This window comes from Festucalex cinctus, chromosome 20 (genome assembly GCF_051991245.1).
Source record: "Festucalex cinctus isolate MCC-2025b chromosome 20, RoL_Fcin_1.0, whole genome shotgun sequence".
Classification (NCBI taxonomy): domain Eukaryota; kingdom Metazoa; phylum Chordata; class Actinopteri; order Syngnathiformes; family Syngnathidae; genus Festucalex; species Festucalex cinctus.
In genome coordinates this window covers 5834641-5856626 of record NC_135430.1, presented here as the reverse complement: position 1 = coordinate 5856626, position 21986 = coordinate 5834641, and the positions used below count along the sequence as shown (strand labels likewise).

At 38.1% G+C, this 21986-nt stretch overlaps 1 protein-coding gene across 1 annotated transcript in view; it reads left to right on the top strand.

Annotated features, from left to right (window-relative positions):
- The window catches only part of LOC144009393 (cadherin-12-like), a 221921-nt gene that overhangs the window by 188515 nt on the left and 11420 nt on the right, over positions 1 to 21986 (top strand). Inside the window, exons 8-10 of the mRNA XM_077509117.1 lie at positions 10561 to 10697; positions 17279 to 17400; positions 21411 to 21528. Of these exons, the coding sequence (XP_077365243.1) occupies positions 10561 to 10697; positions 17279 to 17400; positions 21411 to 21528 (377 nt within the window). The remainder of the gene's footprint in view (positions 1 to 10560; positions 10698 to 17278; positions 17401 to 21410; positions 21529 to 21986) is intronic.

The window sequence follows — 21986 nt, the reverse complement described above, 5'->3', positions numbered from 1 at the left end:
TATTTTGGTAATTGGATTTCAAAAATTGTGTTGTATATAAGAATAAATTGGGCCCAAACGTCTAGATGGAAAAAAAAAAAAAAAATGTTGTAATAAGGAAAAAAATAATCTAGGTGAAAAAGATGCAAAAGAAATAGGACTGCAACTAAAAATTACTTTTTCGATTTTAAATATAACAGTGAAATTTCCATTCTTTTATAAACAAAACAAACAAAAATTAATTTGGGTTTAATCACTATTTATGTCCATAGAAAAAACAAATAGGGTGTTATTTTGCTTCATAATTGTCAGCTTGACTACAGAATTTAGGTAATATGTATTGATGAGAATCTGGAATTCAGAGTATTTGGACAATTTTAAATAAAATAAAAGAAATAATAACTGGGAATGCTGGAAAAAGGAGTAATCAATAATCTAAAATAATTGTAGATTACTTTGGTAATTGATTAATCGTTGCACCTTCAATTGTTTTTTTTTTTTTATTTGGACAATTTTAAAAAAAACAACAACAACAACAACAATATAAGTGGGAATGGTGTTTCAGCATTCCCACAAAAAGGAGTGATGCATTATCAAAAATAGATAGTAGATTAATTTGGTAAATAATTAATTGCTGCACATTTAATTGTTTTTGTTGTTGTTGTTTTTTAAGTATTCGGACAATTTTAAATAAAAAATAATTTCAGCATTCACACAAAAAGGAGTAATCCATTATCAAAATATTATCAAAAATACTTGTAGATTACATTGGTAATCAATCTTTGCACCGTTAATTGTATATAATAAGAATACTAATAATATTTATTTATTAATTTATTTATTTATTTATTTATTTATTCACTTTAAGTATTTGGACAATTTAAAATTACAAAAAAACAAACTAAGTGGGAATGCTGTTTCAGCAGTCCCACAAAAAGGAGTAATTATGTATCAAAAATAATTGTAGATTACTTTGGTAATTGATTAATCGTTGCACCGTTAATTGTTTTTTATTTATCTATTTTTTTTAAACGTATTTGGACAATTTTAAATTAAAACAACATAAGTGGAAATGCTGCTTCAACATTCCCACAAAAAAAGATGAATCAATGATCAAAAATAATGGTAGATTACTTTGGTAATCGATTAATTGTTACACCTTTAATAAGAATGACTTCAAAAAATATTTTGTCATAAAAATTCTCGGTGAAAAATGGCCTACATTTTGTTTATGATGAAATGGCAGAACAATTGCCGTAAAATTATGCAGTCATTTTGCATAAGAATGACTTCACAACAAATTTGAACAAAGAACAAACATTTAGCCTTGGCAAATAACTCCCAACCATATACTTGTGTCAAAGAACTGTTTGTTGATGACCTTCATTTTATAAAAGTAGTGCTTACTCATCTATTGGCAATAGTAAAACTATTTTTCAATTATTTTCCAGTATTTCCAGGTCTCTGTGAGCATAATAAGTCTTGAAGATTTTTTTTAATGGCATCCTAAGAAATCGTTGGCCGATCAAACCCATCCAAACAATGGACGTGGACAAAAACGGTGGAAAAATAATTGATTTCCAATCAGTCGTGTAAATGTCATGACGAGAACAAACGAAGCACTTTGCGCCTGCTAATTGAAGTGCTCTCCAAATGAACGCCGCCGATTGGGAAGAACACAAAGCGGCGGCCGCTCCTTATTGGACGACGTCGCTCGACAAAGTGTCCCGACTCGCGGCGTGATTGAAGCGTTGACGTCTTTTAATCTGCTCGTCAATGTCTGCGGCCCTTGTTCATCAAGGCCGCTACACATTTCCGAGCCGTCGTGTCGTCAGCCGCAGGAACAATCAATCAATCAATGGCGGCCATCAACATCACAATCACGTCGGCGTCACCACTTGCTGGCTCTCAACTCGTCGCGACCTCGCCAGAGTGCCGACTTGACAAAAGCCAATCGGGCAGTATGTTACATTCTGCAATATAATTTCACAATATTTTGGATTCGCGAGAAGCAAATCTGCTTAGCAATAACAAAATAAAAAATGGAAAAAATAGTACTCCAGATGAAAAAGTGCATGAAAATATGCCATTTTAAAATGGGGATTAAAAAAAATATTTAACACATCAAAATCGTGAAAGAAAAAACTAAATTAAAATAAAAATAATTTTCAGTGACTCAGGCCCTTTTATTTTACTGCTGAAGCATAAAAAAAATAAATAAATAATGATGACCACTTCTTGTAAAAGTGTGTGATAAAGATTAAAGAACATTTTTGTCGTCTGAAAAATGTAGTGTTTGATGAGATTGAATACAATTTCGTAAAAAAGAATGCAGTCTTCTTGAAAAATGATGCAGGAAGGAATTAAGAATTTGTTTTACAACATATTGATGAATAAGGCCCGATATTTAATATTTTGTTAGCAATAAAATATGTCATAAAAAAAGAAAAATCAGTCTTCTTGGTGGAACAGTTGCTCACCAATATCAGAATTCTTGCACAGACCAGAATTCGCAAGAACTCTGTTGGGTCATTGGATCATTGTGTTGTTATGATGATGATGATGATGATGATGATGATGATGTCAGTTGCTCTGAGGTTGCGTCCAGTAATTGTCACTCTTAGGTCCTGTATTTAGAGTCTGTGTTTGTGATTCTTATTTTGTCGTATGGGCCTTTATTCTGTCATATAGCATTCTGCATTAGCATAGCAAGAGTTACTGACACTTTTGTCAGTACGTTGAGGTTTCTCATCTTATTTCTTCCATGCACGCTTCCTTCCATGTGTTATGCAGCCAGCCCTGCTTCTTGTTGTTGTTACTTTGTACTTTTGAGTTCTGGTTCTCGGTCACGGTTTGTTTTTGAAGTTTGCACGAATCCCACCCTGCACTTTCAATCGCGGTTTCTCTGTCGACCATCAGAATCCAGCCTTGCACTCTGTTGTTACTTTGTACTTTTGAGTTCTGGTTCTCGGCACGGTTTGTCCATCAGTGATGTGTTTTGACGTTTGCGTGCATCCCCCTGCGCTCTCAATCGCGGTTTCTCTGTCGACCATCAGAATCCAGCCTTGCTCGCTGTGGTTACTTTGTACTTTTGAGTTCTGGTTCTTGGTCACAGTTTGTCCATCAGTGATGCGTTTTGACGTTTGCATGCATCCCCCTGCGCTCTCAATCGCGGTTTCTCTGTCGACCATCAGAATCCAGCCTTGCTCTCTGTTGTTACTTTGTACTTTTGAGTTCTGGTTCTCGGCACGGTTTGTGTTTGAAGTTTGCACAAATCCCAGCCTGCACTCTCAATCGCAGTCTCTATGTCGGCCATCTGAATCCAGCCTTGCTCTTTGTTGTTACTTTGTACTTTTGAGTTCTGGTTCTTGGTCAGAGTTTGTTCATCAGTGATGTGTTTTGAAGTTTGCATGCATCCCACCCTGCTCTCTCAATCCCGGTTTCTCTGTCAACCATCAGAATCCAGTCCTGCTCACTGTGGTTACTTTGTACTTTTGAGTTCTGGTTCTCGGTCACGGTTTGTACGTCCGTGATGTGTTTGAAGTTTGCATGCATCCCCTTGCGCATTGAATCGCGGTCTCTCTGTCGGCCATCTGAATCCAGCCTTGCTCTCTGTTGTTACTTTGTATTTTTGTATATTGCACCTCGCGTGACACTTTTTACCGTTTCAGCATTTGCACTGACTCATCTGGGAATCCCCACCCTTCCAACTCTTTCCTGTTTTTCCTCTGACACAAGAACAACAGCACCGACAGCGATGAAAGTTCATCATTTTGACATCGAGCACTCGACTTTACTTTACTTGACATTGACTTGACTCAAAATCAATCAGGTCCCTTTCTTGTTACAGTACCCTGCAATCTTCTCAGCTGAGTGCTGGAAAACAGTGAACAAAATATGGGCAACAACACATCAACTGACTGATTTCCTGGCGCTAAAGTTAGCCTGAAGACGACCAAGCTGCCACTTCTCGCCCACGCAATCACATTGTGTTGTTGTTGCTCTTGCAGCTTTTTAGACATCAAAATAACTCTGGGCAGAAAGTGGATTACAGGGCGTGAGGGGGTCGAAAACAAGTAAAAGACTGTCCACTCGTGCGATAGGATCTTAATCGAAGCTCAAGTCTCGTACTTTAGTGTTGCTCTCTCTCTCGGGTAATTACCAGGGGAGACGTTTAAACATCAGCGGCCCCGTTATGGATGTGACACGAGAAGCTAAACTCCCGATGCCCTCGTGCTTTCACGCCATCAGCCCCCCTCCCCTCCACCTCGGCCCGCCTGAGTGCCGCAACAATAGACCGTCTTCAAAAATGTATGAGGAACCTTTTTGTTCTTCAAATCTATTAACCTGCTGAGGACCAGATGCGCCGGTCGGAGCATGACGGACATCTTGCGCTCCGGAGATGTTTTTAATGAATATTTTACCGTCAGACAAAAACAAAACAAAAGCAAGGAGCTGGCATTTGGTCAGCAAAAAAAAAAAAAAAAAAAAAAAAGTCCAAGGTCCCTCGTTGGTATAACTGCACTTTGTCTCCTGCATGTAAAATATTCATCCGGAGCAGCGCCGGGTCTTCGCCCGTTTGAGTAGAAAATAACAGCGAGCTCGCGCACAGATGAGCCCGCTTTTAGGCCGCGTGTGCTATTTAGCAGCGAGTGCGTGCAGTCATCAGCGTCTGGGGAGACATCGATGTTGAATGCTGGTCGGGTTTTAAGGAGCGTTCAACAACAAAAGAACTCGCTGTGCTGGCGAGCGGGCGCCGAGAGTCGACTTAATGCGTTTTCCCCTCCGTTAACTTGAGTACAGTGCGCGCTGTTCTCTGGACCCAATTAACACCATCAACAATCTCGTTAAGTTTACGAGTCACGACTGGAGACATCCGAGACGGTGGCGCCAATTACGGGGAAAATTGATGCGCGACAAAATGCGTGATTGGCATCGAGATCGGCGGCGGGCGGGGCCGCAAACATCTGCCGCAAACTTTTGTACTCCTTCAGCCCTGATGGATGTGATGAAAGGTTTCACGGCCTCGCAGCGCTCCCAGGCAATTTACGACGAGTCAAAACGATTCAAAAGGGAGGCGTAAATAACGTTTGAGAGAGCGAGAGAGAGCGAGGGCAGACCTCTGCCAAGTTGGAAGCATTTGAAGCCGGTTGTTCAAGGAACACCCCAGAATTGGCGGAAAGAGAGACCAAGCCCTTCGTGCCGCTACTAAGGATGTAACGATATCCAAAGAGCACGATACGATAATTATCATGATATTGTGGGGAGTTTGGTGATACAAAATAAAGTCCCAATATTGTTCATTCTCTCATAGTTCATACTAAAAAAACAAAAAAAAACAACAAAAAACGCAATATTGTGCTTTTGTGCAATACAGTAATAGAAAATATAAAAATATTAAAAATGTAAAAAAATGCAAGGCACTTCAGCACACATTGAGTTCCTCCACATATTGATTCGATTCAAAAATGTATTGCGTTTCCCTTCATCTGACCATTAGCATGGATTTTAAACATAGAAGGGCCAAAACATGACTTGTTAAAATTAACAAGGGTGATAGAATTGCATAAATGGAAATCAACCCGACTTTTTGATCAGATGTGCTACTTTTAATATCGTGACATGACGACAACGATATATTGTTGCACTTTTAATATCGCTATATCACGATATTGCCGGTATCGCTATATCCCTCGCCGCTACTTGTGAAAATCTGCCAACAAGTGTCACCGATTTCCTGATACATGTCACAAGTAGGCAGTGAAGTGAATTCTTGATGTGGAAGAAGAATCAAGAAACTTGTGGACACAGCTTTCTTTCGTTAGTCCGGTTTTACTTTGAGGAAACAAGCTTGTGTTTCGGACAATCCCCAAAAAAATGGGGTGCGTGTCACGGGGAGTGGTGGTCGCGAGGCCGCCATATTGCTCCTCCCAAGAAACGTTTCTCGGCATATGATCCTGTACATTTACAGTCTCGAAATTAGAGAACATTTGAGACAGTACTTCGTAGAAACAGCCTGATTTATGATGTTTTAAATTCCTTAAATATACACAAGAAGTCTTCAGACATTTTACAACTTGTTTTTTAAACATGTATTAATTATATACTGAATTCATTTGCTCCCAAAAAACATATAAATATGTCCTATTTTAAATAGTAAAATGTTCCCAAAGACGTATTTATACGTTTGTTTGTTTGTATGTTTGTTTGTTTGTTTGTTTGTTTGTTTGTTTTTATGCTAGAGCATACAGAAGGCTCTGATGCGAGCCTCTGAACGGAAGAGAATGCTTTAAGCAATGTTAGTTATTAAACGGCCAGCAGATGGCAGCAGAGTGTAAGAGATCAACCAGGGCCATGTTGCAAATGTCTCTTTTCCCCATGGTTTTAAACAATTTGTGACTAATGATGAAACTTGATGAAACAGACAGAAATATACTTTTTTCATCCTGATGAAAGAAGAGACTCAAATCTTTCTTTTGTTAGGTTCCATGTTTTTACAGTCATAGAACTAAATATTCTGTGGGCCTTGCAAAATCAGTCATAATCCAGTAAAACAGCCAGGAGCGAAGGGGGTTGCTTCAGTCAAAATGGCTGGCAGTCAATGAGTTAATTATGTTTGCAGGAGGAAAATTGTATATATATTTTTTTTTATTAAAGAATTATAACTGTAATTCCACAAAAGATGACTCTTCCAAATCTAATATTGGGCTCTCGGAACTGAGCGCTAAAAGAAAAGCAAGCGGGTCTTCAAAGTAGTTTAAACAGTAATCTGCTCGCAAGATGGGAGGAGTAAGATGGCTGCCCTTTAGCAACTTGCACAGGTGTGTATCGTCTATCCAGTAATATATACAGATCAGTGAGATGAACACAACACAGCAGAAGTGACAATTCTGGGTGATTCAAGTACAGCAACATCACGCAAAACATTTTGCTGTAAAAGCATAAACAAGCTGAGGTTGCGCAAAACGACAAAGACGCAGCTACCCGCCATTGTTGTTGACAGACTGTCGGTTCGGGCGCTGTCACGCGAGAAGTAGCTATCCTGCTACAGTGTCCACATTGGAACGTACGGGGGCGCGTTTAGAAATTTTTCCCTTCCCTCTAAAACCCGGTTTCTTTCGTGTGAATGGGGCCCAAAAGTGACTAATACAGGACCGTGACAAACGACTATCGGTACATAGCAACTGACATCATCATCATTAGGCATGCAACGATTAGCGCAACATCGTGATATCGTGATATTAAAACCGCCACAATATCGACGTCGTCATGTTCACGATATTTAAATGCAACACATCTATTAAAAAAAAATAAAGTCAGGTTGATTTCCATTTGTGCAGTTCTAGCACCCTCTGGTGGCTATTTATTTTATTTTTTTTAGTGAAATTTAATATTCATTAGTGATGTTTTGGCCCTTCTATGTGTAAAATCTACACTAATTGTCAGATGAAGGGGAACATAATATGCCTGTAAAATGAGTAAATTTGTGGAGGAACTCCACGTGTTTAATGCGTTCATTAATGTCAGAACATAATTATAATAACATAATAAACATAATAATAATAACATAACATTAATGGTATGTACAAAAGCACAATATGAAAAAAAAGTCTTAATGAATATGCAAATGTGTCCGCTTTCACCCCAGAACATCAATCTTTGCTTTGAAGTTACTAATCATAATAAGCCGGATTAACGCTTTTAAGTCTGAAGCAGTTTATTGACTTCACAGACACTCAAATGTCAAATCTGAAAAATGATCATACACCACAGCAGCAAAGCACACCTTTTTGTTGAAGTGAAGCTCCTCAACTCATTTCAACATAGTTCTTTGGCGCCTAGATACGTTTTATCAGGACATTTTGCTTCCATTGCTTCAAAACGTGATGAATTATGGGAATCCTGAAGAATTCCCACATATGTTATTGTGATTTTTATTCTCCACACTTTTTTGCCGCCTAACAACTCCCACATAAGACTTCCGATTTACACTGTTCAAATTTCAACTTGCTGTAGAAATTAACGCCTCCTGGGGTATATATCGTCTGATTCCACATTACTTACAGTAGTTTCAAAATTTAATGTTAAATATCAACTTTTCCCCATTCATTTTCAATGGGACAGACAGTGAACTTTTTCTAAGTATCACTTTCCACGCCCACTTCCATACACATCATTACCAGGTGTCTGATACTGGTCGGTGGCATAGTTGGTAAAGTGCTTGTCTAGTTACCAGGTCATCATTTCATAATTTATCACTCAATTTACTTCATAAGCATTCCACATTTATTCAAATCTTAGCATTCAGTTTTCAGCATTCCCACACAATTTCTCCAGAAATTGCACTTAGTCTCGTTCAACAAGCAACTTCCACGTGATCAAAATGTTAACAAGCATCTAAACTATGATGAGGTCGCATCATCCTTCCTTGAAATATTTCTTTGGACCTTGGCGCCAAGTTGTGTTCCGCCACAATTCAAAAAAAAAAAAGAAAAAGAAAAAAGAAAAAGGACGGGCTTAAATCAAACAGAAACAAAAATGGAAGCAAACCAAAAGTTGTAAAACATTTAGTGAGAAGTGCTTCTGTCATCATTCTCTCACTTTGTGAACATGAGCCAGACCGTCCCCCTCCAACTCACCCCCCTCCCCATCCCTCCACTCCAAGACACAGTGGGGAAGACTAGAAGAAAAAAAAAGTATTGATGAATATGAATGAGAGGATCAAGTAGCTCGCCACAAGAAGAAGAAAAGTCAGGATGGTGGCATGGTGAGGTGCTCCTTAAAAAGTCCAGTCTGGTTTCTCTCTCTCTCGACAAATAACAAATACTGCATGTGCTAGAAAAAGCCCTTGGACCACAGTCCCCCATGTCGCGATTGTACTGCCCCACGTCAGCTATGATCAATATTTGAATACTTTCTGACATTGGAGAATTTGTTACGGATCATAAGATACGAAAGGTCCACAATCTCAATGAAGTTTGTCTGCACTATACAAGTATGCAGAAACTCATAGCGCAGTTATTATTTTAGTATGCACTTGAAAATGTGTCAACTTCATTGTATCATACTAAAACAAACTGACGTTTTCTGTCATGTGATGTTCCGGATTTAGACCCAAAAGAAAACAGGACACGGAAGTTAAAAACGAGAGTCAAAAATACAAAGTAACCACAGAGAGCATAGCTGTGATGTGGATGGCCTCCAAAAAAAAAAAATGTCCAAGAAACCTCGACCAAGAAATGTCAACGTACTGACAAAAAAGTGTCACTCAGCAACTCCAGCTACGAGCATGTTCAATTCTCTATGACGGAATCAAGGCCTATGTGACAAAATAAGAGTGACAAATACAAGACTATAGCAACTGACATCGCAATGACCTAATCCAAAACTCACATTTTCCCTTCATATGAGGAAAAGTTTATCATTTTTCAAAAATCCATGCTCAACACTGCCCCCACAGCTTCATGTCGGAACTGCAGCATGTGGTCAGTCTCTGTAACTCATTCACTCGCAGCCATTTTGACTGAAGCAGCCCCCTCCTCTCTCGGCTGTTTAACTGGATTTGGACTGGTTTTGCAAGGCCCACAGAATATTGTGTTCTATTGCTATAAAAACATGGAACCTACCAAAAGAAAGAAAAGAGAGAGTCTCTTCTTTCATCAGGATAAAAAAAAAAAAAGGATATTTGTGTCTATTTCCGTTTTGCAGTAATTCGCATGAGAATATAGCTAATTTTCATAATTATTCACAAATCTGTTTAAAACTGTGGGGGAAAACAGCTTGTTGCAACATGGCCCTAGTTGATCTCTCATACTCTGCTGTCACCTGCTGGCCGTTTTTATAATAACTACCATTCTCTTCAGTTAAGAGGCTGCATCAAAGCCTTCACAGCACTGTATGCTCTAGCATAAAAAAAAACATTAAAAAACAAAACAAACAAACAAACAAACAAACAAAAACGTATAAATAAGTCTTTGGGACACTGTTAATATTTAAACTAGAACGTATTTATACGTTTTGGGGAGCAAATGAGGTAAGTTTCCAGAAGTCATGTCAGAATATGAAAAGCTTTGTGGATTTTTAACTTGGATCTTAAATAAGACTTTTTCTTTTGGCATTTTGCCAGGGGAAAAAAACAACAACAAAAAAAGAGCACATGAAAAGTGCACCAAAAGTGTAAATCCATTTCCCGACGACGTGGATCGATTCGGCACACAATTAGACGAGCGTCTGTGATTTGGGGTTGCGCTTGCGACAAAGAAAGACAACTGCTGTTGACTTGCCCGCCTGACAAGCGCCATCATTCTGCATCAAGACAACCTTTTAAGCAGCTTGCCTGCGTTCAAGTGCGTTGAAACGTATTCTGGGGTACCGATTAGCTGAGAGATTGGCCCCTCAAAAAGTCATTCAATTGAGCAAATGGTTTGCTCCGCGTGGACCCCATTACCAGATTGGAATTTATTTGCCGACCTCGGCGCATTGACTACAAATGAGCATTCCCGATTGAGTAACGAACGCTTTAACAACACGATTATCGGCGGACTTGAAGCCAACTTTTATTTAATTTTTTTTGTCTTCCAGGTACTCCATCGACTGGCGGAGCGACCTGGACAGCTACTTCGACATCGACCCGGCGGAGGGAACCATCTCCACCAACGAGATGCTGGACAGGGAGAGCGTGGCCTGGCATAACATCTCCATCGTGGCCACCAAGCTGAGTGAGTAGTACACAAAAAAAATCAACAAAATCCACAAAACAGCAGACAAATACATTTTTTTTTTTAATTTATAGATATTTCAAAAGTAGGAATGTAGCGATAGCGGCAATATGGTGATATCGCGATATTAAAACAGCCGCAATATATCGTCGTCATATTTTAAAAGCATCACATCTGTTAAAAAAGTCGGGTTGATTTGTGCAGTTGTAGTACCCTCTGGTGGCTATTTTTTTTTTTAGTGCAGTTTAATATTTACAAGGCATCTTTTGGCCTTTCTATGTTTAAAATCACTAATTGTCAAGATGAAGGGGAACATAATATGCTTGTGAACCGAGACGATATGTGGAGGAACTTAATACGTGCTTGCATTAGCAAGTAAATGCCTCAATATATATATAATTATATATATTTTTTATATATTTATATTTTTAATTTCTGTAATATAGAAAAGCACAATCTTGTGTTTTTTTTTCCTATCAATCTCTTTTTCTTTTTCTTTCTTTTTTTTTTTTACAATATTGTGTCCTTATTTGTATCGCCAACCACCCCACAATATTGTGATAATTATCGTAGCATGATATTTGGATATCGTTACATCCGTATTCAAAAGCTTCATGCAGATAAATATCAATCTATTTATGGACATGAGGTGCAGGTATTATTTCCGTCCACTTGGGGTCACCTTCCTATTATGAGGCAAGAAAATGAATAGCTCATATTTTACGTTATGAAAATGCAAAACGTACGGAAGCGTGGAACTGCCTATGCGGAGTAAACAATTTGACGGACAAATACATTTCAACGTATTTACTTCCGAACGTACTTGTAAATACGTTGAAATGTATTTGCAAGCAATTGCTAAGAAATTAGCATTTTGGCCATAACGCCATGCGTATTAACTTGTGCATGTGCAATTGTGCATACCCCGTTGCATCATGGGCAAACATGATGAACAGTAATCATGCACTGCAAACATAATAAATCATTAAAAATAGCACACAAACAATTGTTACTTAATTTTCGAACCTATTGGTATTATGGGGACCAAAAGCTAAAATGATAGTTTTTTTTTTTTTTTTTTTGGACTCACAAATACTTTCAAACATTCTGGCCAGTCAAAATTTGTTTCTCCACATTGGCAATTCGACACTTCTGTAATTTGAATCTTTAGTTGTCTTTTTTTTTTTAAATTTTTTAATTTTTTTTTACCGCCTACACTTGAAAACAGATATATGTGTACTTTCTACTTATTTTGTCAAAATGAGCTTGTTAACTTTTTTCAAACCCTGCAGAAAAAAAAAGACAAATAGAGAGGTTGAATGTTAACCAAGGAGCATCGACGACGACGGTAACAAATTCATAAAAGCAAGAAAGTACTTTTGCCGCCGGCAACAAGATTGCGACCATTACAGCTTGAACGTTTTTACTACTGTCAATATTCAATCGTATTTTTTTCCCCCAAAACTTTATGGGCCGTGAACCGTCTCCTGGGGCTCGCTCACCTTCACCGGTTTCATTTTTTTCAACGGCGTTTTTTTTTTTTCTGCCGACCTCGTGAGTAAAAACGTGAGCCTCCGCCAGATTTACGGCACATTAATGGCGGGCAGTGCTGCGACTTTAAGACACACCATCAAGCTAATTATCTTTTTCTTTTCTTTTTTCACCTCTTCTCTAAGTGCGGCCAATTTCCGGCATAAATAAGCAAATCCATCGTCATCAAGTCATCATTCCTTGCTAAGAAGCGTCAAAGTCATTATCGGCGAGGCAGGCCGGTGCTCCATCACAATTAGCCACGCTGTATATTCATTAGGGATGACGGTGAAACCCGCCGTCACCTTGGAAACGGATATCGCCTGCTTCCGATCAAGGTCACGGCAGCGACACGCACGCCAGCCGTGCCTTGGCGTCGCCGAATCGTGTGACGGGAAGACGTTTCGAGCTCACAGATTCATTTCATCAAGCAGGTTTTTTTCAGTGCAGAAACAGAAACAAAGCAAATATTTGTTACCATTGTGACTTTTTCTTAGCGTATTTCAGCAGGACGCAGAAGTCAAAGTCTTGTTTTCCTCCATGTCTCGTCCGCTCATTTGGTTTTCGTCTCCGTCCGTCTTCATCTGCTCTGTTCTTTGTTTCAACCAACCATCTACCTCCAATCACTCGTGTCTTGTGGAGGTGTGGCTCGTTGTCTTTCGGGATGAAATGATAACGGCAACATCATGATATCACAACATTAAAAGTACCACAATGTGTCGTCGAAGTCATGCCACGATATTAAAAACAGCTCACCTGTTTAAAAAGTCGGGTTGATTTCCATTCGTGCAGTTGTAGCACCCTCTGGTGGCTAGTTTTTTGTTAGTTTTTTTTCACAAGGCATGTTTTGGCCCTTCTGTTTCAAATCCACGCTAATGGTCAGATGAGCGCAATATGCTTGTCAACCAAGTCGATATGTGGAGGAATTCAAAGTGTGCATGCATTAGCAAGTGCCTCAATATATATATTATATTTATATATTTATTATATATAATTTTTTTATCATATTTTTCATTGCTGTATTGTACAAAAGCACAATATTGTGTGTGTTTATTTTTAGTATGAGCTCATTTTTTCACAATATTGTGACTTTTTTGTATCGCCAACCTCCGCACAATGTCGTGATAATTATTATTGTGACCTTCATATCGTGATATCGTATCGTGATGTTTGGATATCGTTACATCCCTTCAAGTAATACACATTTTAAAAAGCTAAAATTATTACTGAAACTAACAAATATTAAACTAAAAGTCAGCATTTAAAAAAAAACTATAATTAATAAAAAAAAATAACAGAACCACCCTGAAAATGTATTAAATATAACTAAATTTAAAAAAAAACAACACTCAAAACAAAATTAAAAACCAACTAAAATGAAAATTCCAAAACTATAATAAGTATTGTCATTTAGCAGCACCCAATAGAAAAGCGCCTTCAGATGACGTCACACTTAGGCGACAAATTCGTCTGCTTTCTCATTTAACTCACCCGAAATGCAACATGTTACTTTTTCCCATTTTAGTATTGCATTTATTAAATATTGTACACAAGTAATACACATTATTTAAAAAAAGCTAAAACTAATACTGAAACTAACTAAAACTAAACTAAAACTAAGCATAAAAAACTAATAAAAAAAACCTAACAAAACCACCCTGAAAACTAATTAAATTTTAAAAACAAAATTCAAAATAAAAACTACCTAAAATGAAAATTACAAAACTATAATAACCCTGTGTGCAGTCAAGGTTGCGAATTGCCGGTTCGTACCTCCTTAAAATCAAGAAATGCCATTTTGAAAAGGACGCCATGAAGTCATCACGAAGCGCGTCGCTCACGTTCGCTTTTTCTCTGCTTTCACTTCTTTTCTGCCGCCGTCTCCCGGGAGATTTTTTACGCCTGCCCGCCGCCGCCCGCCGCAGTCATGCAGCAAAAAAACGAGAGCGGCGCCATCTGCAGCTCTCTCCCGAGACGCGGCGGCAGAAGGCGCCCCGGAGACGAGCCGGGGTTTTACGGGGGACGCCGGCTCGCCCTCAAACTCTTGCCGGCGGCCGGGGTAGGAACGAGGAGGAGAGAAGTCCCGCCCACTCGTTGCGCATGAGCAAGATCGTGTCTCATCTCGGATTTTGCGTCATTGGATTCAAAATTCGGGCTTTTATGCGCTGCTTTCTTTCACGCGGCTTTTACAGCTTGACTGAAGAACTTGCCTTGTCGTCTTTCAGAAATATTCACAACACGCCAACAAAAGAGAATAGACAAAAAAAAGAAAGAGAAAAAAGTAGTGATTCCTGTTCACCTACCGTAGCCACACAGCAGGGATTTATAGTTTGGAATTTTCATTTTATTTCGTTTTGAGTTTTGTTTTCTAAATTTAGTTAGTTTTAATTACTTTTCAGGGTGGTTCTGTTGATGCTGAGGAACTCTCAAGGCACATATCAAACACATACGTATTTTCGACAGATGTTATTTATACTTGCTATTTTTATGTATTCAAAAAATGTGGAAACAGTATAAAACTATGAAAAAATATATATATTTCCACCTATTGCAGCTTGGTCTGGAACAACAAAAGCCTTGGATGGGTCAGAACTCAGACAATAAAATCAAATCAGAGAGCCGTGAGAAGTTAATTGACATTAAAATCCCTACTTACTGTTCAAAATCTTCAAAATAATAAAAAAAATCACACAGATTAGGGTTGCTCGATTATACAAATAATACCAAATAATAATAACGATTATTTTTGCAATAATTGAAATCACAATTATTCAAATATTTTTTGTACAAAACAAGAACATGTTTAAACATTTAAAAATATTAAGACTAATTTAAAAAAAAAATAGAAACAGTATAATTATGTTACTTTTGGACCAAACAGAATTTTATTTATTTATTTATTTATTTATTTATTTATTTATTGAGGTTGGCAAAAACTTGAAGTTGGAAATGTAAAAAACTAATAAAAACAATATTAAGACAAAGAAAATTCTTTAAATAATTATGCAAGTTTGTTTTGGCTGAAACAACTCAAAAATTAGTATTAATCTTATATATTTTTTTTATTTTTTTATTCCTGATTTCCCCCACAAATCAGCATGTGCAGTCACAGTACGAGGACGATCATTTTTTTTTTGTCCAAAACAAGAAAATGTTTAAATGTAATAAAAAAAATAAAAAATATTAATTTAAGACAAATTCTTTGAAACACATACAAGTTTATTTTGGATGAAACAAAATTTATTAAATTAGTTATTTTAAAATCTAAAAAAAAAGGCTCAAATGTATAAATTTAAACAACTCAAAAATTAGTATCAATAATCTTTTTTTTTTTTTTTACGATTATGCTGATTTTGTCATATTGGAGTGTAATAATTAACATTGTAATTGAATTTCGATTAATTGCACAGCCCTAAACCCAGATTCAAACTCGAACTGTTACAACCATGAGCCAGAAGTTGTAACCACTATTCCACTGCACTTTACAAACTGCTCACATCATGACAAAAATTCCATTACTGTATATATATTTTTTTCCATTGGTGTCATCATCATTTCCTTGGCGATGTTCACACTTATCATGAATAAGATGCAGCAGAAAAAATCTTTGAGAATGGCCGCTCATAAAGCAAATTTCATTTAAAACAAAAGTGATAAGCGGTGGAAACGCTCGAGTGGCCTCGGAGGGATTCATAAAACCAAGTGGAGCATGTTTGGAGGCTCTCAGGAGGACGTCAACAGATTGTGGTGCAATTGTGCCACCTTGTGGTCGGAATCACCATTACCAGGTTGTACTGTAGTCATGAAACCTTTTCTTTTTTTTTCTTTTTCCTTTTCAAAATCAGTATTAGAGGTAAAAGAAGATTTGAAGGTATTGCCAGCAAATCCCGAGTCGCTCGTGGCAACGGGAAGATTGCGTCGTCTGGCGTCAAGGTCACAGGCGGGGTCACCAACTGAGCCCGGCCGGGTCTTGCATCTCAAATCCCCTTGAGGCGACTTGGTGCGAAAAAAAATCCCCCCCCTCACCTAAGTAAGCGGAGAAAAGCCGATTCTCACATCAAATCCGGAAAGTTTACCTTCCCGGGGCTCTTGTAGAAAAAAAGAACATTTCCGCTCACACGCCGATGGATTGGAACGCCGTCGACGTCTCCCTTGGGGGGGTGCTCACCTGCTTCTGTTAACCCTGCGAGTCAGATGTATGAACCACTAGTGCACTGTACTGTTCATTTTCCATCTATGTGTCATTTATTTGATATGTTCCAGATATAATGTATTAATTACGTTTCACTTATTTTTGGGACATCGACTGTCTGCCATCATCTGAGTCACTTAAAGCGATACTTTACTTATTTAGCCATTTTGGGCAGTCAAACATTAATATTTTGCCTATAATAAATTTAATATTTATTATTTTTCATGTACAATTAGTACCTTTAAAAACACATTTGAAAATGACATCACAAGGGCTCAGATAACCAATCACAGCTCAGCTTGTGAATGTCACATGACCAAACCTAGAAAACAGGTGAGCTGTGATTGGTTACCTGGTCCCTTGTGATGTCATTTTCAGTCGACAGCAAGTTGCAAAATGCGTTTTTAAAGGTACTAATTGTACGTGAAAAATAATGAAAGTATCAAGTTAATTTTAGACAAAATATTAACTTTTTATTTTTATTTTCTTAATGGACTAAATGAGTGAAGTATCCCTTTTTAAATGTCAAGTGATTTTTTTTTCTATAAATCCAGAAACCAAAATGAAGCATTTTCAAGGGGAAAAAAAACCTAATAAAAACTCACAAAAAAATAAATAATAAAAGTTGTGTCATCTGCAAATAGAATACATTTTAACAATTTGGAAATAGTTGCAATATCATTCACATAAAGCGATTAGTATAAGCAAAACTATGTAATAAAACAAGAATAGCTGAAATAACAAAGGTCCTCTGCATTTCCTTTGCTGTCCACACGATGTCACTGCCACCCTCTTTGCCGCATTCACGTTCCTCCTCTCCTCTCCGCCTTGTTTGTGTCTTGCATGTTTGCCCATCCAGACAGTCCGGTTCTGACCAGCCGGGTGGCCGTCGCCGTCCACGTGTTGGACATCAACGAGTTCCCGCCCGAACTGGCCAGCCCCTACGAGAGCTTTGTGTGTGAAAACGCCAAAGTGGGTCAGGTACGGTTTTTCCCCACAGGATATTGAATGTAACACGTTAGCTTGTTTTTTTTACCAGCTGAAGCTTAAAGTGATGAGAAGGAAATGCAGATGAATTCGGCTTAAAAACCCTCATTTGAAACCCTACTTTGAAAACTGAGGTCATACATTTCCACCTGTACATTTATAGCCACTGTTATGAATTATCCCTGCTTTGAAACCTGACTCTTATTCTGAGACTCTACACCGTAAATTATGTAGTGTAAGTTTTGGCTCTATTTAGATAGACTAAATTGAGAGTAAACTAAGTTTTACACTAGAAAGAAAGTAAAATAAAATATTTAAAAAATAAATAAATAAAACTCACTCAAGGGATGAGGTTCGAACTCACGACCTTCAGCTTGGGAGACCGCCACATGACCACCTGAGCTATGCCCCTCCTATTGTTCTCTTTTCTCCACGAAAAAGAAGACCAAAGATCGTTTTTGGTCACTTGGAGTTCGGAAGATTCCACGCAATCATGTAATCAGTTGCAGCTGACACGAACGATATACGAGCAGAAAGCAGGAGCTGTGTGGCTCAGGTCGTGTGTTTGTTCCTACCTTGAGTCACTTTTATTGATTTATTTTGTTCCAATTCTTTATTTTTGTCTCTTCCAAATATTATTCTAAAACTAAGTCTATTTGTTTTCCCTGTCTAAATAGAGTCAAATTTACTCTACAGTGTTTACGCTGTACATTGAAACCCTAACCATATCTTAAAACCCTAATTTGAAACACTGGCTTTTGTTTATTTTATTTTTTTAATGTGCGTGCATGTGAATTCGTGTGAATTTGTGCTCATCACCTGAAACCTAATTTAAAAAAATCAAATTTTAACCGGGTACTCGCCTTAACTGGATACTCGCCAGAGTCATGAAATTCAGAAGGTCAGGAGACCAGATGAAAGAACAAAGGAAAGAAAGATGAATCAAAATTGAAATCCGGCACCAACCAAACACCATCTGACACCCACATGGTTTACAAAAAACAGAATCTTACACCACCCCCAGAAACCTCAAAATGCTCAAGAGACCAGAGGAAAAACTAAAGAAAGAAAGAAACAAAGGAAGGAAGGAAGGATAGATGAAACAAAGGCTTTTGTTGAAAGCCCGACTTTGTAACTCTATTTTAAAACCTTGCTTTGAAACCCTGCTCCTATTCTGCGCAATCGTACTTTAAAACCCGATTTTAGGTGAATGACCCAGTCATTGTTTGGGACCAATGTCGTTCTTCTGTCCCATCACTTTTGATCACACTGCTCCTCAACCAATGCCACTTGAGTGAAGTTTTTAATCGGACAAGGATGGAATATTTGATGGGAAGCGACATTCCCGTGATGTATTTAGGACACACGCCAGTAAATAAAGGAGCGTAAGCGCAGCCGCGCCTGCAAATGAGCTCATTAGCTCGCATCTCCATGCGGCCGGCGTCATTTTTGGCACTCGATTGCAATGTCGAGGAGTTTCGGTGCCGTTAATCGAGAGACGTGATGCACTTGACGGCTCGGATGGCTTTTTCTTGCGGAATTCTCGCTGACGTGGAAAAAGAAGTTGTGGCGCAGTTTTCAAACTGAGAGATGATTTATTAGAAGTTGTCAGGCGGCGCGCAGAGGATTTTTATTGACAGCGCCGCAGATCAGCGGGGACAATCGTGTCAGATGTTCAGTTCAAGTGCCAAGACATGTTGAATCGAACGGGATCGCAACACAGCAGTCAAGTACAACACAGTCTCTATCGGTGCACATCAATATCTCCTGGCTGGTCTACGACGTTAATTGGCGGTTTTTACCGTATAAAACAATAAACTTGTTTGCGCATCAACGTAACATATGTCATCAAGCAGCACAAGTGTATGATTGTTTTATATTTATGACCTAAAAATGTTACAAATATAGGATGACCAGAGTTCCAAAATAAAAACCTGGAATGCTACAATTTCACTGAAAATCAAATCTAGAATCAATTCTCACCAAATTTCATTTAGATATTCTTGCGGAAGACACATTACACGCGCCCAATCCAATTTGGCAATCTTGTTTTATCATAATTACTTTAGCTAATGCTACATGCTATCATAATTAGCAATTCACCAGTGCTAAACGATGCAATTCTCCAATTCTTCTGTGCCGTTTACCTCACGACGGTCTTGCTTTGTAACAAAATATGCCTCTATAAAACTCAGCTCGTGTTGCTTCTAACCGGCAACCGCAGTATTAGGATCGTAGTACTACATTTCCCATCATTCTTAGTCACGGAAGCAGGAAGTAGCTCTAGTTCCGGTCTGACAAAAACAAGCCTGCTATCGAGTCGCCGTGAACGAGAATGAGAACGCAAACGGAATGTGGAAGTAAATAGGAAGGAATTGAATGTATGAATCTGTATGACAAGTGTATGATTGTCATTGAGGTTATTTTAGTTACCTCAAACTAACAAAAAAAAAACTAAAACTAAAATTCAAAAAACAATTTCGTTTAAAATAAAAATGAAAATGCTTTTTAAAAAACGAAAACGAACTGAAGCTCCATTTTATGTTTACAAAATTAACTAAATCTATAACTACAATTATAGCAAAAAGGCCCTTTGTTTTCTTCTTTTGGTAATTAACTTAATGCATGAGCCTTTGGGGATGATTTGAAATGTGATTTGAAGTCGATTGATTTTGATATGAACCGGAATAAGGACGTTTGAAAGTGTGTCACACAGAAGTGCCGTCATCTAGCAGCAGCAATAGAAAAGCACCTTCACATGACATCACTCCCATGGTGTTTTTTGAATATTGTGCACAAGTAATACACATTTTTTTTTTAAACTAAAACTAATACTGAAACTAACAAAAACAATAAAACTAAGTATTCACTGCCTTTGACAAGTATACTTGTCAATTGTATTTTTTAGAGCGGTGCTAAATGGGGGCGAATCTGAGCATGCTCCACTGTAAATATCAAACTTGGAAACAACTTTACTGATGCCCAACCACCGGTAGATGACATCATTGCCCCATTTTATAGGAAATAAACACAGTTTCAGAGTCCATGGGAGAAATGGCTGTATTTTGGCAAACCTACATTTTTCTGCTGTCAATTATAAAAGAACGGGACGGGACAAAAAGTAGGGAGTCTATTATGTTATTTGGTAGATTCGGTTTATATATAATTATTGAATGTAATATCACGTGAGTATTGGAAATGTAAAAATTTTCTATAATGACTGGCAGTGAATGAGTTAAATAACTAAACCTAATACAAACTAACAAAACCACCCTAAAAACTAATTAAACCTAACTACATTTAAAAACAGAATTCAAAACGAAATCAAAACCAACTGAAACAGAAAAATTCCAAAACTATAATAACCCTGACACGCACATGGCAAAAAAAACAGTACGGGACTTGTGTAACATCGCCACCAAACAATGGTGTCGGTGAAATCCACCCATCCATCGGGACCCAAAGCTCAAAAACCGTCCCAGTCACTTCCGGGATTTCTGGTCACCCGGCGAAATCCAACCAGGACCGAACCGGGCGGGACTGTCCCGCATCAGCAACAAATACTGCAATCAAGTCTTACTTTTCCGTTAGCGTACGTTAGTGATTCCAATTCCAACTTGAGTACAAATTGAACAATTCTTCTGTCTTCAATCGAGTACTACACAGATGGGAAATGCTAAATAGAAGAAAAAAACGTTTTTTGCCATAAACCACAAAAAGTGAACTGAACTCCCACTCTCAATTTCCTTCAAACTGCGATTGAGTCATCCTGCGTGTACTCCATCATCCATAAAGTTGTTTCCGATATTTTATTGGCCCAAAGGGGAAGCGCTGAATCGGCGATCACGTCCAAGAGTTTATTATGACACAAGCTCACCCAAGCAAACATCATTTTATGATTCAAGCGGTCGAACGAGTGACGGACGCTAGCTTGCAAATTTTGGGCCCATTCTACTATATTCCAAATATTTCTTAAATATGATTTGTTGTCATGTGAAAAAAAGGTGATTCAACTGTTCAGCGCAAAGGATCAAGATCTGCCCAACGCTGGACAGCAGTTCTCCTTCAAAGCCACAAAAGACGAACTGAGGAACAAGAACTTCACCGTCAGAGATTTTGGAAGTAAGTCCTTCATTTTTTTTTTTCCACCGTGACCGCCGATGTACAATCGTGCATGAAAGGGAAGAATTATCAGAAATACAGAAATTGAAACTGGAAGGGGTCAAAATTCAGATAAATTGTCAAGAGTGAGGTTCCCCAGGCTGGTAAAGTTAGCATTGTTTTTTTCTTCATCTGCCGGACAGACTACTGCATGAAAAACTGTAATGGGCACAATTCATTCAATTAAAAATTGTGAATTTTGTATACTATATAGCTAAAATGCTTGGAGAGAGGAATGAGGTTCCCGGGCTGGGCATTGGCAGAAATTGTAACTGGAAGGGGGCAAAATTCAGATAAATTTTCAAGAAAATGACAGTAAATATGGCAAGAATATACAGTATGTAGCTACAACACAGTTAAATGTATGGAGTGAGGTTCCCAAGGCTGGTAAAGTTAGTATTTTATTTTTTTTGCACCTG